We start from the raw sequence: 20,287 nt of genomic DNA, 5'->3' as shown, positions 1-20,287 counted from the left end.
TTTTATCATGGTTTTACTCGGCTTAGAGGAAATAAAAGGAAATATTCAGCTTTTATTGGCTGTTCGCCAAGTTTTGTTGGTTTCGTGGTTCTTTTTGGATTGGTCACGTGTTTTCCCTATCGTCTAGTATACGTCAGCTTGTGAATTAGTAATGTATAAAGAATGATAGTTGCATTGAAAAAAGTAAAATAATGGCGATGATGGCAAGATAGCGAAAGCGATAATTTTTCAGATGGTGATTATAACCTCAAGGCATTTTCCAGATGTTATTCCTGCCACTGGAGAAAAAAAAATCAAAACCAATGAGACAGTGTTCTATGTGCTCCTGTAAAAGAGATTCCAGAGGTAAGCGAATAAGAAAAGAGACCAGATACCAGTGTATAGAATGTCAGGTATCACTTTGTGTTGTCCCTTGTTTCTCATACGACTAATATATAATTTTTTTTAATTGCCCAAGATACTCGGGATAGTAAACTAATATTAAAACTAAATGCTTTTACACCTGTAAAAAATTAAAAATTCAACTTAAAACTTACATATTTTATTTTGTTTCCTTGTATTTAATAATAAAATAAAAAAAAATGTTTTTTTTTTTTTTTTTTTTTTTTTTTTTTTTGCAAAAAAAAATGTGTAAGGGAAGCGGTTAAAGAAATTTTTCCTACCGTTCTGGGTTTATTTTATGTTGGTGACTTCCAGATAAGTTGTCAAAGTGTGATATGATATGAGACATGTAAAGAGAAGTCTTAGCAAAAACACCTCCTGTAGTGCAGATGGTTGCATTGTATGTGCATTGTTCATTCTAAATTGAGTTCAGTTTTTCATATATAGTTGTCAGATACAGTTGTTCATACAGTTTTTCATAGTAACTGATTTATAGCTCAGAGATTCTTTTGTTTTTGTTTTATCATTTTATTCTGCATTTTAACAAGATGGATTATTATATACCATATATTTTGTATTTTATTATCTCTTTTTTTAAGGTTATATGCCATTAAATATACTATCCAACCATCTTATATTTTAATCCCATTAAAAGGAACAAATTTTCTTTTAAGTGCAATTTACAAAAAATTTCTGTTTGATATCTCTCTTGGGTGGGGGAGTTTTACATTTTTTTTACTTTGTGCCAGAAAGCAGAATTTTACGGAGAGAACTGTGTAATGTTTTAAATGCTTTTTTTTTTTTTTTTTCCCCCAGACGGGCTATTAATTTCATTTTGGCATTTTTCATTGAAAACTTTAAATGTTGGTTCACTTTTCAAACTGTTGCCACCAAATATTACAGCCCTTTATTATATTTAAAGAAATCAAATAATGAAGATTCTGCATAAATGTATGTATGTGTCTGGCCTTGTGATAAAACGGTGGTACCTAGGGCCATCAAATTTTGATGTAATCAAATAATACCTCCTGAATATGGTCATCTGGAAGTGCAAATTTGGAATTTGTTTTATTATCTATTTCATATTTTGTAAAACTTTAACAAAGTTTTGATTAACAAACTTAACTATTTCAAAAGCTAGCAATCAATGGCAACACTGTATGAAAAAAAGTTTTTTTTTTTTTTTTTATCTCCAGTACGCGAGACTGTGTATCGGAAATTCTAAAGATATGCTCGTTCGAAAATTATTTTGCGATATTGCTGTTGTACTGAATTTTATGGTTTAAGTGCGAAGAACATGATATTTAATAAATAAAGGCAACCCCCCAAAAATGCCCCTTTGGGCATAATGTCAAATCTGAAAGTTTTCAAAAATTTTTTTAATAGTTTAATTAGATCCCAGTTCTACACTGGTGCGCAAAACTTAAGCAACAGGTGTTCTTTTTGACATAAATCTACGAGACAGCATTTTGTATTTAAACGATGATGAAAGCATAATTGCGCAAAAATGAATACAATGCACACAGTATGGAATTAAACAAAAACAGGCTTTATTGAACTCATAGTATCGTTACACATGATTGTCTGTATAAGAGGAAGAACAACAAGCAGATGTTCCTTAGTATGGGATATGCCCTCCCCTTACTGCAATGGTTGCTTCTCACCATCTCCCCACACTCAGCACCAGATTGTCCAACAGATCTTGAGGTGAGAGTGCCCATTCCTCAATCAGCATCTGTTTCAGTTGTTGGGTGTTCGCCGGAGGATGTAACCGTGCCTCAAGGCGTCTCCCCAAAGCATCCCATACATGTTCTATGGGATTTAAATCAGGGGAGTACACTGGCGAATCCATTCGAGTGATATCTTCACTTTTCGGTAGCTTCTGAACAGGAGGAGTCCGGTGTGGCTGTGCATTGTCATCCATAAAAGCGAAGTCTGGTTCAATTGCACCTCGGAACAGATGCACATAGGGAAGGATTACCTCCTGACAAAAACGTGTCGAAAACGTGGAGCTCTGTCCGCCCGCTCAGCATAATGCCTCCCCAGACAAGATCTCCAGGACACCGTAATGGTCTCTATCCGTGATGTTACTGAGATTACACTGTGTCCTTACCTCTCTCCAAATAAGTTGGCATTGAGAATCGCTTGGGGCACTAAAGCATCTCTCATCTGTAAGGAGGACACGACTCCATTGATGAGATGCCTAGTTTTTGCGCTCCTTGCACCACTCTGAACGGTGGCGCCGATGGCCAACTTTCAAAGTGATGCAGCGTTCAGGATGGCGGGCAAATAGGCCATCTTTGTGAAGGTGTCTGGACACAGTAAACCACGACAATTGTTGCCGGTTGCTGTACACAGTTGCTGAGCTGTGGAGCTTGCTGACTGGTTTGGGGCTCTTTTTGCCTGCAGGACGATATATCGGTTATCTGCTGCAGTTGTTGTCCTGGAGCGGCCACCACCAACCTTTCTATAAGCTCGCGAAACGACACTTTTGGTGACTTCGAAATCTTCAGCCACACTGGTCACACTAATCCCCTCCTCCAGCTTTCTGATCATTCTTCCACTCGTGAAGTCATCCAGATGATTTCTTCTAGCCATATTCACGAAAGATTTCACTTGTACTTGCAGCGAACGTCTTTAATTGCGTCTTCGTCCTTCCTTTTATGGTAGTCTTGAGTGGAGCTCGTGCGTTTTGCGTACGATCACGTAGCCTGTGATGTTTTTTCCCGGACATTTGCATATGCATGACCTTTCTACTGAATTGCGTGTTCATTGTACTGATAGCACGAACCCCTTTTCTGCAACTGCATGGTTATCTGATTAAAATTTGCATTGTTGCTTTAGTTTTGCAGACCAGTGTATATTGAACAAATGAATGGTTTCTTTTTTTAATCTGATGGAATCTTAATGGAAATTTTATTTAATTAGTTATTTTAGAGCTTGTTAGATTTTTCAGTGCAACTGGGCATTCATGATATCTGGTTAGTATCTTTTAAATCAGTATAATATAGAATATTGTTAGGAAATTTGTCACAGGCTAAAATATAGGAACCTAATATATTGTTCTGAATATTTATTCTGAAAATCAATCAATAAACTTGTAAAACAGATTTCTGTGGCTTTTCTTCAGGTTGAAATTTTGAAAAATAGATTCAAAGCAATTATTCCTTTTAGTGATGTTTTGCAGAAAAATACTATATTTCTGCAGAAATTAAACTGCAGTTTCTTCCATTGAAAGCAAATTCCGCAAGTTCAGTTTTAAAAAAGAGTTTGACAGAAAGAACCACCATTTATGCATAAAAACCAGCAAAATAAAAAGAATGCATAGGAAAATGGCAAGATTGCATGATAAAAACTGATTTGTTATGTGCAAGGTTGCTTAAAGGTGCATGTAGTTGTCATAGTTCGGCACATTCTGAAAATTTGTCAACCAAAAAGTTCACAAAACTGTCCTTATTACTGTGTGCTTATTCAGTTCTAGCAATTTGTAGGGTTACTATTCATTAACAATTAGATGTGTGCTTATTATAATATTTTGTTAATATATCATTACTGTCAACTTTGTCAGTTTTACTGGGAGACTCCTGTTTTTTCATCACATTGCCCAGTCTGTTGCGAGATCACCAAATCTTCTGGTTTTCAATTTTTACAGCAATAAATTAAATTTATTGAGAAGCTTAAATGAGGCATTTCCCCTATTCAGTGGGGCTTCCAATCCCCCACCTCTAATGATTTTCAGAATAGTTTTTCTTATTTTATTTCATTTGCATTGTATTCCCCCCCCCTGATTATATTTTATTGATCTTGTTAAATTTCATTTGATCTAAGTTCTCTTAATTTATAGTAGACATAGATTTTTTATCAAGATTCGAGCAATGTTGAATCAGTCAATATTCATATATAATTTGTTTACTTCAATATATGGTACATCACTAATTTTCTTCATGTAAAATATTATGAGCATTAATTATTATTTTTGTTTCCTCATATTTAAAAATACTTTGATAAATAAAAGCTTTCTTTCACTACTTGGGATTTTCACAGTATGAAAGTGTAAGAAAATTAAAAAATTAAATTAACCAAAGAGCATACAATCTAAAATGTCCAAATAATGCTAATACATTTTATGTCAGAATTGAATTACAAATAGTCCAATAACCTGAACCTTTGGAGTTCCTTTGAAATGATATCCCCACAGTGTGAAGCTTTTAAGATTTCAAGGTTGGCAGCTATAAAATATGTATATAGTTTGATTTTATCAGCTGATTAACCTATCATTGTCTAAGCTTCGTACTGAATCTCCTATATCATGATTTCCCAGTCTATTTTGGCTCACTGTCATGTTTTCCAGGTGTATAATTATTTAAAAACTTACTTCCTTTATCCCTTCTATTACAGTAGTGCTATGTAATTTACTCTGTATATAAGAAATTCTCTGTTACAAGAAATGAAATAAAATTCTAGAAGTAATTTTAAGTAGCAGTGTTCTAAGAAAGTGTATATGCATTTCTGTGTGAAATTTAAAGTGTAAATGAACCTTTATAGTTTAATTTTGTTTAATAACCTCTAGTTAAAATTTAGGAATATTTTCATTATGTTAGGTGGATATTTGGTCCTTGGGAATAATGGTAATCGAAATGGTTGATGGTGAACCTCCATTTTTCAATGAACCTCCACTGCAAGCTATGAGAAGGATACGAGATATGCCACCACCAAAACTTAGAAATACACATAAGGTAATCTCACTTTATTGCTACATACTAATAAGTTGTAATTAAACCACTGTCATTTTTCTGTTTCTTTATTAAAAAGTTCTGCATGCAGTATTTACAAAGCACAACCATATTATCTGAGAGTTTATAATGTAGTAAAGTATGTGCTCCTGTGTGTATGTGTACACTGAATGATCCAAAAGTAACTGCAAAAAGTAAAAATTCAATAATTTGAAATATGTACAGTAGCATAATGTTCGTTTTCACAGACCAACAAGATTTTATTTAATAATGAAAAATGTTATTGTCAAACTGGTTATATTTTTCACCACCAAGTGGAAGATGTCAGAAGCTTATACAAGTGAGGCCAGCACTTGTTCATTATTATAGCTATATATCAAGTATAACTGGGTTAAGCTTTTGTCCCATTTTTAAAAGAGAATATTCTGGAGAACAGTCTAAGGATCTCTCATCCCTCTTCCCTTACCATCAACCTCTCTAGAGGGCTTTCGGCTTGCAGTATATTTTGTGTGCCTCCTAGCTGCACAGATACCACACACTTACAAACATCCATGTCTTCTTTGGGATTCGAATCCAGGCCCATCATTACAAGTGCTAGAATCACTAACCATCATAGCAGCTGGGTGGCCAAAAGTTTATACAGATAAAAATAAAAATGTGCTAGACACCAGAATTTTATACAAGTATAGTCCTTGTTCTATACTTGCACAGGAACAAGTATAGTCCTGTGCAGCTCTGCCCCAGTTTTGAGAGAGAACACCTAGGGGTGGAGGCTATCCGAGGTTCTCCCACCCTTCATCACAATGCAGATTGAATTATAAATGTCCAATATTATGATGTTATTCATGAGATTGGCTGTCAGACCACGGTATGAAGGATGTTTAGGCTGTAATTCCTCTCATAAGATGGACAATAACATTTTTCAATATGGTCAGTACATTGTCTAACCTAACACCAGAGCTGTGTACTGATGTGTCTTTTTGAAGGACTTTCTGAGGGTAGTTGATTTACATTACACAAGAAAATCTAATTAGTTAGGCTGTCCATATGCTGCAAATAGAATTTCAAATGAACTTTCATGGTTTCTAGGCACATTGCCATGTTTTCCCCTTACCTATTGTGACTACTTTTAATGTTTATTCATTGTAATTGTTTTATTTTTAAATTGTGAAAGTGTAAATAATTAGTAATCTTGTAGTTCTCTTAGTTTAAAATCTCTCTCTGTAAAGGTATTGCATTCTGACTGTAAATTCTATAGGCCTTCTATACCTATGAGAATCTCAGCCAGAGTTTAATTACATATGCTTTGTACTGAAATGCATTAGAAACCTTTTCAATGATAAGTTTTACCATGAGTTTGAAAACATTAAAGAAACAAGCTAACCATTTTCGAGTATCTTATTTACTGGTAGAGAAGTTTAAGAAAATATTTTCTATCTATATAGTTCTGCAACTTGAAAATTTTAATTTGGTAATTACTATTAAGTGATAATAATTAAAAAAGTAAGTATATCATTTGATTTTTAAAATTCTGTCCCCATTATATTGCCAGTTGTTGTTATACTACAAGAGGAACTTTAAGCTCGTAAATGAAGCTTTCTTATTGTGTTCGGGTTCATAATGGATTGATTGCACACAGAACTGATGATAGCTTGATTAAATTTATTTTCCCTAAAGTAACACTTTACAGTTCTGGAATGTTTCACAAAAGTACTCATGCAGCTCTTCTCAGTATGACCATGCTACCTGGAAAACCGGAAAAAGTCAGGGAATTCGAAAATTGACCAAAAAATTCAGGGAATTTCATACAGCGATCCCGCCAAAAAAGAAAGGGGAGTTTTGCGTCTGCGTTGAAGGCGATCACTTTCTTGGTGAATTGTGTATATCCTGTGAGCGTCATTTGGGCAGCTGGCATAGAGGCAGTTTTCGCAACTCCAATTAGATTGTCTTTTAGAAAGGCAAAGCAAGTTTCCAGTTACCTGGAGAATCGCATGTGCAGTGCATGTTGAATTAAAGAAAATACTTATTCACATATTATTTAACAAAATGGGTTTAATCCTAGTATACGATACCATGAAGGTGAGAATCAAAGAATATGTATTGTAAAGAAGGAAAACCTCTCGGCAACTGGTGTGGCTCTGTTCTAGCGTAGAGGGGAACAGCTGTGCATGCACGAAATATCTGTCGCCAAAGCTCAAAGCTGGTGTCGAAGTTCAAAGGTCACTTTATCAAGAGTTCATAAAATAAATATCGTTTAAAATTTCTGTAAACTTTAAAGGAAAAGAAAATATTTTTTGTTGCAAGTAAATTAATTGATGGATTAGTTACTTTGAGAGAAAAAAAAAAAATCTACGAAAATACATTTTTAAATTATTGCAAAAAATCATAGAAGAAATGTTTTGTCAAAGAACATTTCTTCTTAACACGTGTTTCTCAATTTCCTGTACACATCACAGAGAGGGAAATTCTAGCTGCCAGGTTCCGTCGCCAAATCCCTTGCAAAATTTTCCCTTCGCTTTCTAGCAGCGTAATAGCATTATGTCTGTGGAACCTTTTCTTCTTTACGTAGGTTGCATTTGGTTAGAATAACCTCCATGTATGGTACACACGGAATTTGGTGACATTATGATGAGCAGTAAACAGTTCATTTTGCAATTGGCGTCAATTTTCAAAATCGTGCCAAGGCCTAACTGTGTACTAGGATCTTACCACAAAAATCTTTTTGTCGTTTTGCAGTAGGCCTACCAGCGGCCGAGCGGTAAAGTCGCTGAACACTGGTAGTTCGGTCTGAGGTTCGAAACCCGCGATCGTGCTGTCTGCATGGACGTTTTTTGGGTTTTCCCCATGTGTAACTTGTAGATGAGCCAGTTTCCCTTAGAAAGTCCTCCACGAAAGCATCCCTCTCCTTAGGCAGATAGTTCTCAAGGCTTTGCCATAATCGTAAACTTACACACTAGACACTTGTTTTATCTGGCATAATCCTGAAATTAATTCTAGCTGTATGATGACATAACATCTCGAAATTTAATGCACATATTTTTTGCTTATGTATGCTGCGAAATAAATATAAAATACCTGAATTTATTTTAAAAATATCATTAAATAGATTTCTTTCTTTCGTTTAGCTGCAAAACGTCTGAGGAAAAAAAAAAAAAAAAAAAAAAAGCCTTTTTTTCCAGATTGGGCAGATTCTAATCTCAATCTTCAGTGGAGAAAACAACTCCTATTATAATTATAATAGTAATGCTTTGGGAATATAAGTCTTATGTACATAAGTATTGGCAAATTTTTGTGTTCTCAAGTAATACCATAATTAATTTACCTCTTAGTACAGCTAATGTGCATTACGCGGATAGATTGGAATTTTCTTAAAACACACCTGGAAAACCTGGATAAGTCACGGAATTTCATTCTCCAGTTTGAGTGGCAACCCTGGACAGAACACAATTAATACTTACCACTGTAAACTACTAAGAACATTAAATACAATGCAAAGCTCATCTAAAGATCAAAGCAACTTGCATGCAGATCTCTCTATACTCCGAACTTAACTCTGAACTAAACCGAGAACTGATGCCCGTCTCCATTTTTATATAGTTTTCCCCTATCTGCCAAGAAATTTCCAGTACCTTCAGTTTCTTGAAATTGGCAGACGGTATATACAGTTTCATATAGGACTGGATTCAATTACATATAGGGATTGAACCAAATTGACGATTAGGAGATTTCACAGCAAAAATTAACCCAGAATTATTGCCAACTTGGCTAGCCATTTACCTCAATGTTAAATGGACTTGCCCCTATAATATCATTTTTCCAGTGGAGCTTCATATGTTTGACATATTTCATATTACATTATACAAGAGATACTGCAATTTCATATAATTTCATTAAAATTATTTACATATACTATATACAAAATTCATAACATTAGTTTTCATTTCTTGTACTGTTGAAGTAAAACAATGTAAATCTGTTTGTTAACCACTTAACAGTTTCTTTTTTCCGTCATATTATGACAAAAAATAAGCATATTTTTATAAACATTTTTATGAAGAATTTCATTATATAAACCCAAATCAGCAGTCAGAACTATAACAAGTGTTGAATTTTTATTTTCATTGTAAAAAGCACATTTTTCCTTAAAGTTTGCTTTTTTCGAAGAAGTAAGCGAACTGGAAAGAACACTTTACAAAAATAGATGTCAGAATTTAAAATGTTTGTTTTGTTATTACATTAATTTTTCTTTTAAAATTCAGTTTTTGTATAATAAATTTTAAAACGGGGAGACAAGCATAGTCCGACATCGCAATCAGGACAAAAATTTTGTGTTTCTTTTCTCACCCGTTTTCCAAAATCATTTCTTTTCGAGCAAGACACAAAACATTGTCCTGCTGGTCTCAATTTTTTATCAGTGGGAGAAATCACTTCCAAAAAATGTCTTTCCATCAATCGTAAGAGATTGGGCAAAATTCTTGTTCGCCCTTTTTTCTCATTTACTGTTCCATATCTTTCAATCAGGCGATCTATTATATCAAGTCTAAGACCTAACCTTGAAACCAGTAGTCTCGCAATTCTAACTTTACTGGATTACTAGTGCCATCTGTTAGAAACATTGCAAAAAATTCGGGCAAATCAGTGTATTAGACTAGAAAAAAATGTTCGCTCGGGAAAGTAAAAAAAGTGCCATTTCCAAGTACCCGAACGGAGTGGTTAAGGTATCTTTTGTGAATGACTAGTGTTTATGGCAACTTTTTTGTAAGTGTTTTATGATTATTATGAATTAATAAGGGATTTAGATCCAATCTAAAAAGGAATTTTTTCAAAACACATGCATCTGATATGTTTGTAAGTATGGTAACGCTGTTTTATATAATGTTATAATATTGCTTAGAAGCTAAATTGTAAAATTCCTTGGCAAAATTCTATGAAGTATAAAAAGTATATAATGTGTATTTTAAGTTTTATGTTATGTGGGGGAAAATGGGCTGTAATTACATTCATCTGTTTTAAGTACAAATCTTATAAACTTATGAGAGGGGGGGAAGAGGAGTATTTATGAGCTTAATATGCATGGAATTGAAAAGAGTAGAGATAAATAATTTGTAGCATAGCAAATTTATTTTTGTTCTTAAAACATATGTGATTTGTAACTACTAAAAATATCTCTCAAAGAATATTGATAAAACTATTAAAAATAGTACTACTTTACTAAAAGAATAATGATTTGAATCTCTTACTATGCATGTAATGGAGCAGATATAAAATATCTTTGAGGCAGATATAAAGGGATAAATTTGATTTTATATATATAGTTATAATTGTCTTCCCAAAATGAACTTGTAAAATTATTTAACAAATAAATTATTGTATATGCATTATATAAATACAGTTATAATGCTTTTAATCTTTAGACCTGGTTATTTTCAAAAACTTTTCCAATATATTACCAATTTTGTTATTATACAATAGAAATGTCTCATCTATACCTAAGAAAGGCTGAATGAGAAATTATACACATTTAAAGAATTTCACTTGTAAATTAAATGTTTTTTCTTGGACAAGTATAAAGAAAAAATTTTGCTGAATTATTTAAAGAACTAATTTTCATGAACAGTGTGAATTTTAAATACTTTTAAATTCATGAACAGTATGAATTTATGAAGTATTTTAAAATTTGATTGTGTAACAGGGTTCGTAGTGGTCCTAACAAGTGCTTATAAGTCCTTATATTTGAAAATAAAATATAAAGGCCCTTATAGAGGCTTACTTTTTCTTTAAAGCCCTTATTTTTTTGTTTTTAGTGCTTATTTTTTGCTTTTAGTGCTATTTTTAATGAATGCGCATATTTCCCCCTACCAAAGCCGAAACTAAATAAACAACTTTTCTTCCTTATGTGGAACATCAGATGGTGAATCATACTCCCGGAAATAGCTGTTCCTCCTTTCTCTGCATTAGCGTAACCTATAGTGCGTGAGAGTACAGACAGATGCACGTCATTCTATTGGTCTAAGAATTGTGAAAACCGTAGAAAATTCCGGTGCATTCGGTATTCTTTTCCTTTCACCCAAATACTACACACGTTTGAATTTCTATCAAGATTTTAATAATTTGCATTCTCGTTCCGCGTGGTCAGTTCATATTCGTGTTTATTATGATCGTTATGCTTATATTATGAGCATATGTATGAATATTTATAATAATATAGTTGCAGTAGCTGCTGAAGTGTAGATAAATATATTTCCCCCGATATATTATACAGTACGGAGGTTGAGAGGTTCTACCGTTGAAGCAGCAGACTCTTTTTTTTTTTTTTTTTTTTTTTTTTTTTTTTTTTTTTTTTTGTCACTGTCCAATCTGGATTGAATAGGACTAAAAGTTTTGTGGTCTACCCAAGCCAAGCGAAGAATGATTCTGTTCCGGAAATTTAACGCAGTCTGTTCAAAATTAGAATCTTAGAATCAAAAACACCCCAGATTAGTAAGTCTCTTCCTTTTTCCTTTATTTAGTTCTTTATTCTCCGAATACTGGCACCTGTTGATTCCGACTGCATAATAACGCGTATGGAAGAATTACGCCACACGTATTGCGCAATAACATTTACGGTATTTTGCAGAGATAATTAATTTTGATGTTCAGTCTGAGATTTATTTATGAACACTTAAAAGAGTTTTACTGTGCTTTTTAAGCAGAATATTTCTCGGTTCCGTTGGTCTATTTTTATATGATGCACATATTGAAATGTCAAAATCATTTATTTAGCCGAGAAATCTAAAGAACGGCTACAGTCTCCCCCCACTCCTCTTTTTCCAGTTACGCTCGACTATACGGAATATTCGGCAATTTCCGAGTATGCGGGTTAGTTAAGCTTTTACTGTTAAAGGATGACTGCATGAAGCAATTTCCCATCTCCTGATTTCAGAAATGTTCCTCTTTTTTACTTAAATTACCTTGCTTGGAATATGTGTTAAGGGAAAACTGTTATGCAATGAAAATTTAGAAAATGTTCAGAATTTTGATTTAAGTTAAATTATTTAAATATTAATATGAGTGAAAAAATAAATTGTATTTATTATTTATTTTCTATATTTTGAACTGAAATTTCATCATTAAATCTTGTAATATAGTTTAGTTCTGCATAGTTTTTTTTTCTCTCATTGTAAACTAATTCTGTAAATTGAACTGTTATTTAAAATTTTAAAAAAAAAAAAAAAAAAAAAAAAGTTAATTGTTTTCCATGGTTGAAATAATGCTCATTCTCTTAATAAATATTGCATCGCTCGTATTTTAAATTGCAAGTCTAATTTTTCTTTTAAGGTTATGCAGTTGTATATAATGTAGACAGGTGCTTAATTTTTTTCTTAAAATGTGCTTGAAAAGTGCTTATAGGTGCTTATTTTTTTAACTAAAATGTGGCTATGAACCCTGTGTAATTTTTTGGAAAACAGCATTGATGTAAAATGCAGAGATCAAGATCTGTAAAATTTGAATGATTTTTTTCTTTACAGGTGTCACCAAGACTTCAAGGCTTTTTAGAAAAAATGTTAGTACGTGATCCATCACAGCGAGCTACTGCTTGCGAGTTACTGCAGCATCCTTTCCTTATGCAGGCTGGTGCACCTAGCCTTTTAGTGCCTCTTATGCGGAGCTTTCGACACAGTCCTTGTTAAAATTTTCCTTAAAATTTAGAGTAACTGTGTTAAAATATGTTTCTTTAAAATTTATTTATATGTTTTCTTTATTGTAAAACATTTTTTTTTTTTTTTAAATCTGTGCCATGACTTTTGCATCTTGAAAGAAAATATTGAATTGATAAAACCTCTGCATACAATAGTTATGGACACAAATAATGTACTGTATTTTTGCATTATGTATCAAAAAATGGCTCTGAAATGTGCCATTTATTTTTGTAAATACTCATGGTTTTAAAAAGGTGACCAGTATGCTGTCAAATCTCTGTTTAAGAAGAGAAATGCTGGCAATTTATGTAAAAATTTCACATTAATGCAATTTTATCATCTAATTTTTTTACCAGACTTTAACATTCATTTCATCTGAATGTCGGATGAATTCATTTGTAATTAATAATGTATAAATAATTTTGTGGTGGAAAGTGTCTTATCTGGTATTTAAAACTTGATATGTGCAGACTGTAGAAACAGAAATATCTTTAATGTTTATATGAAATACATGATATATTTATTGCTGTGAAAAATTACTTTTTTATGAATGAATTAGTATTTTTAGCTTAATCTTGCCTTTTAGTATTATGCAATGTAAATAACATTTTAAAATTTAGCTTATGGTAATAGCTATGTAATGTATTATTTAAAAGGCTGCTGTTTGTTATGTTCATGAAATGAACGTTTTCCTCCTCTGACCTGCCATTTTAATATTCTAGAATTTCTTTTACTGTATTTTCAAATTTTTATTAGTTTTCCTTGGCTTTATCATGTTTACTGGTTACTTTTTGTTTTGTGGTCCATGTTTTGATTTGAAATCATTTAACTGAACTTAAGTTCTTTGTCTTTGTTAATAAAGAATTTTTCATTTGAAATATTTTAAATATATATCATATATGTATCAGGATATCAAAAGAGATGGAAATACGGTACCTTATGCTAAATTTATCTTTTAAATACCTGATATATTATGTGATTACATATATATATTGATAAATATTATAAATACTTATCAATGTATGAATCCTAATTATATTACCATAATTCATAAACGTGAAATTTGCAAGTAATTTTTATATATTTATAAAGGATTGATTAATATCTTTAATTCTTTATTTGATGAATCGTATCAAGATAATTTATTTGGAAATTCTATCATTAAAGTCTGATGAATTAGGATTATTCATTTTTAGGCTTATTTTAAGCTGTTTATCAAAATTGTGTAATTCTACAAAGCAGTTTAAAATTAGCAGAACCATAAGTTGAGATTTGGTATCAGTATTTAAAAATGGAATTGAATTTTTTGTACATAAAACTTATTAATAATCTGAGTATTGATTGCATAATATATAGGTTTCTCCAAGAAGGTTTTTAGTATTAGAAATTTAGTAAATAAAATGAAATCTCACGAAGAAATCAGAGAGGAATTCCATGTGCCTATATAATTATAAAATGCCTTATTTTATTCTGTAAATTGTTTGAATCAAAATTTTATGCATTAATATTTGTACTTGTGTATTAGTATATATGTGTGCTTTTTGTTAGATACTGAATATTAATTAGAATTTAAATAATTTCCGTCCTTGCAATCTTGGAAAGTGTCTTGTTAAATATATATATATATAAAGTAGTTAACATCAGGAAATGATTTTTGTCTATATTGTTATTATTAAATACTTGTTAAAATTTTTGCAGCTGTTATATACTGACCTATTAATGTGTAGCATTATGGCTTGTACATTTAAAACATTGACTCTAAAGCTACTGAAGTTTAATTTTCATTGCAGACTAAAGTTAAATAACTTTTTACTCTAGAGAAAATGTGAATCTATAATAATTTTGAAAAATATAGGAAAATAAATTTAAAATCTGTGTAGTTTTATATAAAATTATAAAGAAGTTAAAAAGAAAAGGTTGTAGGAAATGGTTAACTTAGTACATTGATAAATATAGATTAATAAAAGTTTGAATGAAATAGTTCTATTTTTAAAATTTCAAAATACTAATTCTCATCAAAAACAGAACTTTGCAGACATTGCTTCCAAGTGTCCTGTATAACATACTTGGATACATAAGCATAATTTAAATAACTTAATTATTTCCATAATTCCTGCACATCCTACATTACTACTTCTTTGGTAGTATAGTGAGCAAAGTTGGCAATGTGTTTAAACATTTCTCTGTAAAATTAAAAAATCACATTGCAGAATATTCACTGATTTAGGAAGTCAGTTATAGTTCACTTGTAAATGATCCTATGCCAAAGATTCATTTAAATGACAAAAGTCATTCCTCTTACATATTATCTAACTTGAAGATTTCCTTTTTCATCTGATATATCAAGTTAATAGGTACAAACTTGCTTACCTAAAATAATGCTTATCTGGAAATGGAGGTCAATCATCTTGACTAATCCTGCATTTTAGATTTATTTAAAATACATAAAAAATGTGAATTATGCCAGATGTGTCTTGCTTATTTATTGTGCCTTAAGTAAACATCAAAATATATGGAATTTGGTAGATTATTTTTAATCTTTGAAGAAGTGGGACTTGGTGGCTTTCTCAAAATCAATGCCATTTTTATATAAAATCTGTGTTTGATTTTTGCCTATTTTACAGATATCAGAAATTAGTAAATATGTATGGGTAAGATACATCAGAAATTAAAATATTCTTATTGAAAAGTGTTATGTATTTTTTAAGATATGTTTGTCTTTACTTTTCATCAAAATCAGATGAATGTCACAATCAGTGAGCATCTTGTCTGATCCATTTGCAATTATTTGAATCAATTATCATTCACCTATATTATGATGGCATGGTCTTGTTAAGTCAAACTCATGCATGCCATTACTGTTTTTATGTTCAATATAGTTAAAAAATATTGAAACACATGTTTTAGAAAGTACTTGTTTTCTGTCCTAAACTAATTTAAGTAGACTATTTAGTTATATAGTGTGAAATTTATTTGTTCAATTAAATGTAAATTTTTTATTTGTTTGAATTATCGTAAATAAAATATTTGAAGCTTTATGAGGAATATTTTCTAGGTGAAGATTACTGTTATTTAATTTATTGTGAAAATAATAATTAGTTTTGCTTAAATCAGATATATGATATTAATTTATTTCTTTTATGAATTTGTTCATTATTTAAAAGAAAAGAAAATGCTATTTTTTCTTAAAACATTCCACATATCTATAAGTGTGATTCTGCAGCAATTTTCATTTTTTTGCTTGCATGTTTTAAATGTTAATTTCTCATTTTTTTAATACTAGCTTTTATTCCTTAAAGAATTCAATATTCAACTTCTGTATATTTGCTAAGCATTAAAATACTGTATGTAGCAAACAAAAATGAAGATTAATTTGTGTGCTGTAATACTTTATTGGAACAATGAGTGCACTGATAAAATATGTGTCTGTAAATATTACCATTCATTTCTTAAATGCCATGCAATGAAAATCATTCATTCACTTTTCATATAACATTCCATTATATTGTATATGATTTCAACTGTGCAGCTTTTCTTATTGCCAGCTGGACTGTCTTTATTGTGTTTTGGAAATGTCTCAGTTGTATTTATTATTGGAAAATGTAGATGTTTTCTTTATCTTCTAGAAAGCCTTCAAATTTCAACCTTTTACATATAGTTTATGAAAAGCACTATATTTGTAATGGTCTGCTTCTGTATTTTTATGCAATTTTTTATGTGCATACATTTGATAAAATTAAGAATTGTTTTATCTAATTGTTGATAATATACATACATCTTCTGATATAAGAATGTATCATAGTTTCACTTTCAGTCATAATATTTGTGTTTCATGTAGTTCTTATATCATGTGGAATGACTCGTAATGTAATAGATTAAACGGCTAATCTTTGGAATATGGTAACAGGTAGTTTGGCAACATTTTGGTAAGGCGATAAAAGTTACTAGCTAGGACTTTAGGAGTGTACATGGATAAAGTCAAGAGTGTGCACGATGCCATTTTTTTGAAATTCTGGTATGTTTTTTAAGTGAAAATAAGTCGACATGTACATGTATGATACCGTGTATGTACAATTCTTAAAAACGCGGCAAGCAGTTTGCGATTCTGTACTTTCTCCCAATTTCGCACCTAATCTTCGTCATGATTAAGCATTTTTGTTCCATAAAAGTTCTAGTATAAGCGTAATTCGGCTAGCAGATTGTTGAAAAAATGTTGAGTAAAAAAAAAAAAAAAAAAAAAATGCCTTTACTTCGTGAAAACAAAATGGCGTCCAAAACAAAACTAGCAGGTTGCTGTATCAGGGTTGGTTGCTAAATTTTCGGTGAAACATCGCCAAGTTACCATAATCCAAAGATTAACCGATTAAACCATTATTATTGGAAAACTCTCCTTGTTGTTTGCAATAAAAATGAAAACCATGTCAGAATTAAGTTTTAGATAAGTTTAATTTGATTTTTGCAATGAAAGCAGCTATGAATAGCCAGTCCTAAGAGTGTTGCCATTCAGCAAAATGTAAAATGTTTTAATATTATTTCCAGGTGTTATCAGTTTGTAATTGCGTAACAAGCTGCTTTATTTAAAATCAATAAACATGTCTTAATAATTTAAATCTTTATTTTTTTAATAATAAATCTGGTTAGTTTAAGTGCATTTAATTTATGATATATCCATTTGGCGATTTTTATATACATCTACAGCACTGCTATAATAAAAAGTACTTCTGACCATATATTATATACCTTGATACAGAATCATTTACCATCTCTCTACATGTTATGTTTCCAATTTTCAGGGGCTGATGCAAATTAAACTATGTCCTTTCTATGTCAGGAGTTGAACACTAGAATATTTGCATTTCTATCAGTGCTTGAGGCTCAAAAGTCTTTTGAGACTTATTTTCTGTAACTTAATTTTTTTTTAAAAGTTGAATAGTACTTTTACTCTTTAGGGCAGGAGATGTTATTCAATAAATGAATTTTGGGGGGGGGTGCATCTTGTGATAGATGCTTTAAAATATGAGCAGGTATAAAATAAAGTTGTTCATAATTTCAGGTAGGCTATTAAACTTTTACTCTTTAGGGCAGGAGATGTTATTCAATAAATGAATTTGGGGGGGGATGCAAGTTGTGATAGATGCTTTAAAATATGAGCAGGTATAAAATAAAGTTGTTCATAATTTCAGGTAGGCTATTAAACTGTATGCTCTGAACTATAATACAAGGCAACAAAAGCATGTTTATAATGTGTAGATTATCATGAAAAAGTTGGAAAAATTTATTCTCGATTCTGGCAAGAGCAAAAGGAATCGTTTAATAAATTGAAGATGACATATGTTTAAATATAAGCAAAATTGTTTAGGAAAAAAGAGTATTATGCCTGAAAAAAAATTGAAAGATCCAGTTATCTTAAGTTTCGAGTGTAGAACATTTGGTAAGAATGGTGTAATTCTTTGTTGACAAAAATAACTAATTTGCTTTTTATCAGGTGATAGAACAGTATGTATTTCACTTTAAAAGGAAAAGAAGGAAAGTTTATGGTGTTTTGTTCCAGTTGTTAAGTACAGTGGCTAGAATATCAAATGTAGTGATGTTTTCAAACTAAGGGCATCAGATAGTTGTTATTACGCAACTATCTGATGCCCGACATATGTTTAAATATAAGCAAAATTGTTTAGGAAAAAAGAGTATTATGCCTGAAAAAAAATTGAAAGATCCAGTTATCTTAAGTTTCGAGTGTAGAACATTTGGTAAGAATGGTGTAATTCTTTGTTGACAAAAATAACTAATTTGCTTTTTATCAGGTGATAGAACAGTATGTATTTCACTTTAAAAGGAAAAGAAGGAAAGTTTATGGTGTTTTGTTCCAGTTGTTAAGTACAGTGGCTAGAATATCAAATGTAGTGATGTTTTCAAACTAAGGGCATCAGATAGTTGTGTAATAATCACTATAAACAGATTTGTTAATGAAGTCATGCTTTAAAATCAAAGATTTTGAAAAAAAGATCCAAAAATTTTGCTATTTAGTATAGTATAAGGTCTTTGGAATTAAAACTATTCATTACATAGCAAACTGAGAAATTTTAATTTAATATCCTTACCTCTTAATACTGTAACTTGTAATAATTGAAAGATTTTAAAAACAGTTAATAAAGATTAAATTAATAAACTTATATTTATTGCAATTAATAACGATATTTCCTATGCCATGTATTACATATCTTGGTGAAGAATATTTACTTGTTTAATAGTGAGTTTTCAGCAGTAGAATGATGTGTAAAATGGTTCAAAATTTGTGAACATCATAGAAAAATTAGTTTTCCAAGAGCAAGTCTTGACTAATTCTGTAGGACATTGATGGGAAGGTCTTGGCAGATGAATTAGAAATCAAAACTATTTAAATCTCTGCACTTTATTGTTTGTTTGAGGAAAGAATAAGAATAAATTTTCAAACAAAATAATTTTTAAAAAATTTAATCCACACCCAAAAGATGAATGGCAAGACTTGATCCAGTATTAAGGCCATTTTATATATTTTCTGCTCTCTAAAATGTCCTTACTACATTTTATTCTGTAATTTAAAAATTAAATAGACAAATAGAGTTCTTGAAATAATCAGATTTATTTCTGTCAAAAGTCTTTTTAAAGGTACTGTAGAGGTCATTGTGTTCTTAATGATAAATTGAGTAATCTAAAATTAATATTCTTTCTATGGAATATAAATAAATATACCAATACCAATAAAGTTCATAAGCAATACTGAAAAGTTGTTAACACCCCAGTTGTTGTGTTGAAAATGTTGCATAATAAAAAACACTGCAATGAATATGGTGGTTTTTGAAGCAGCTTATGTTTGAATATTTTGAGGCTTTATATTATTCTGTAGCATGCAGCTATTTATTTGATCATGGGATGTATTTTATTCTTTGAAATTAGTTATTAATTTTCTGTTTTATAGGAATCTCTGATTATTTAAAATTCTGAAGGTATGGAATTATTCAAAAGAAGTTTTACCAGAAAGTGCTATTTTTCATTGAATATGTGCAGTATATTATTGTGTGTGTAGTGTTTTTGATTAAAACCATATTAAGCCAGAATGAATTCATAAAATTTCTTTGAAATTCATACCTGTTTCTACTGAAAATGTTGTAGCTAGTGATGTCTGTGTGTGTATATATATATATGTTAAAGGATGAAATTAAAATTTTACGTATGGTATTTTAATAAACAGTTTTAACACTTACTTGTTCTCACTTATTATCTTAAAAGTAAAAATTATCTATTTAAAATCGATTATTGTTTTGAAAAGTTCTCATAGAAGTGAATTGATTTAGGCATATTAGATAGTTAAAATGACCTTTCTGGCACACTTTTCCGAAAACCTGAACGAGTCTATCACATGTGAAGTTTTTTAACATATTTATTAAATATGAGAGACTCCAAATTTTTTCATTTTTCCTGCATTTATTTTAAAGTTTTGGGAATAAATTGTATATT

At 30.8% G+C, this 20,287-nt stretch overlaps 1 protein-coding gene across 2 annotated transcripts in view; it reads left to right on the top strand.

Moving 5' to 3' along the window:
* mbt (serine/threonine-protein kinase PAK mbt) overlaps window positions 1-20,033 on the top strand; it is a 104,679-nt gene extending 84,646 nt beyond the window's left edge. For both annotated transcript variants that reach the window (XM_035360531.2, XM_035360530.2), the window contains exons 9-10: window positions 4,983-5,117; window positions 12,623-20,033. In XM_035360531.2, coding sequence (XP_035216422.1) covers window positions 4,983-5,117; window positions 12,623-12,784 — 297 coding nt within the window. In that variant the 3' untranslated portion in view covers window positions 12,785-20,033. The remainder of the gene's footprint in view (window positions 1-4,982; window positions 5,118-12,622) is intronic.
* Window positions 20,034-20,287: the final 254 nt, after the last annotated feature.

The sequence above is a fragment of the Stegodyphus dumicola genome, chromosome 9 (assembly GCF_044657685.1).
Source record: "Stegodyphus dumicola isolate Sdum_Otavi_A_Nest chromosome 9, ASM4465768v1".
NCBI lineage: Eukaryota > Metazoa > Arthropoda > Arachnida > Araneae > Eresidae > Stegodyphus > Stegodyphus dumicola.
This window is presented reverse-complemented; position numbering and strand designations above follow the sequence as displayed.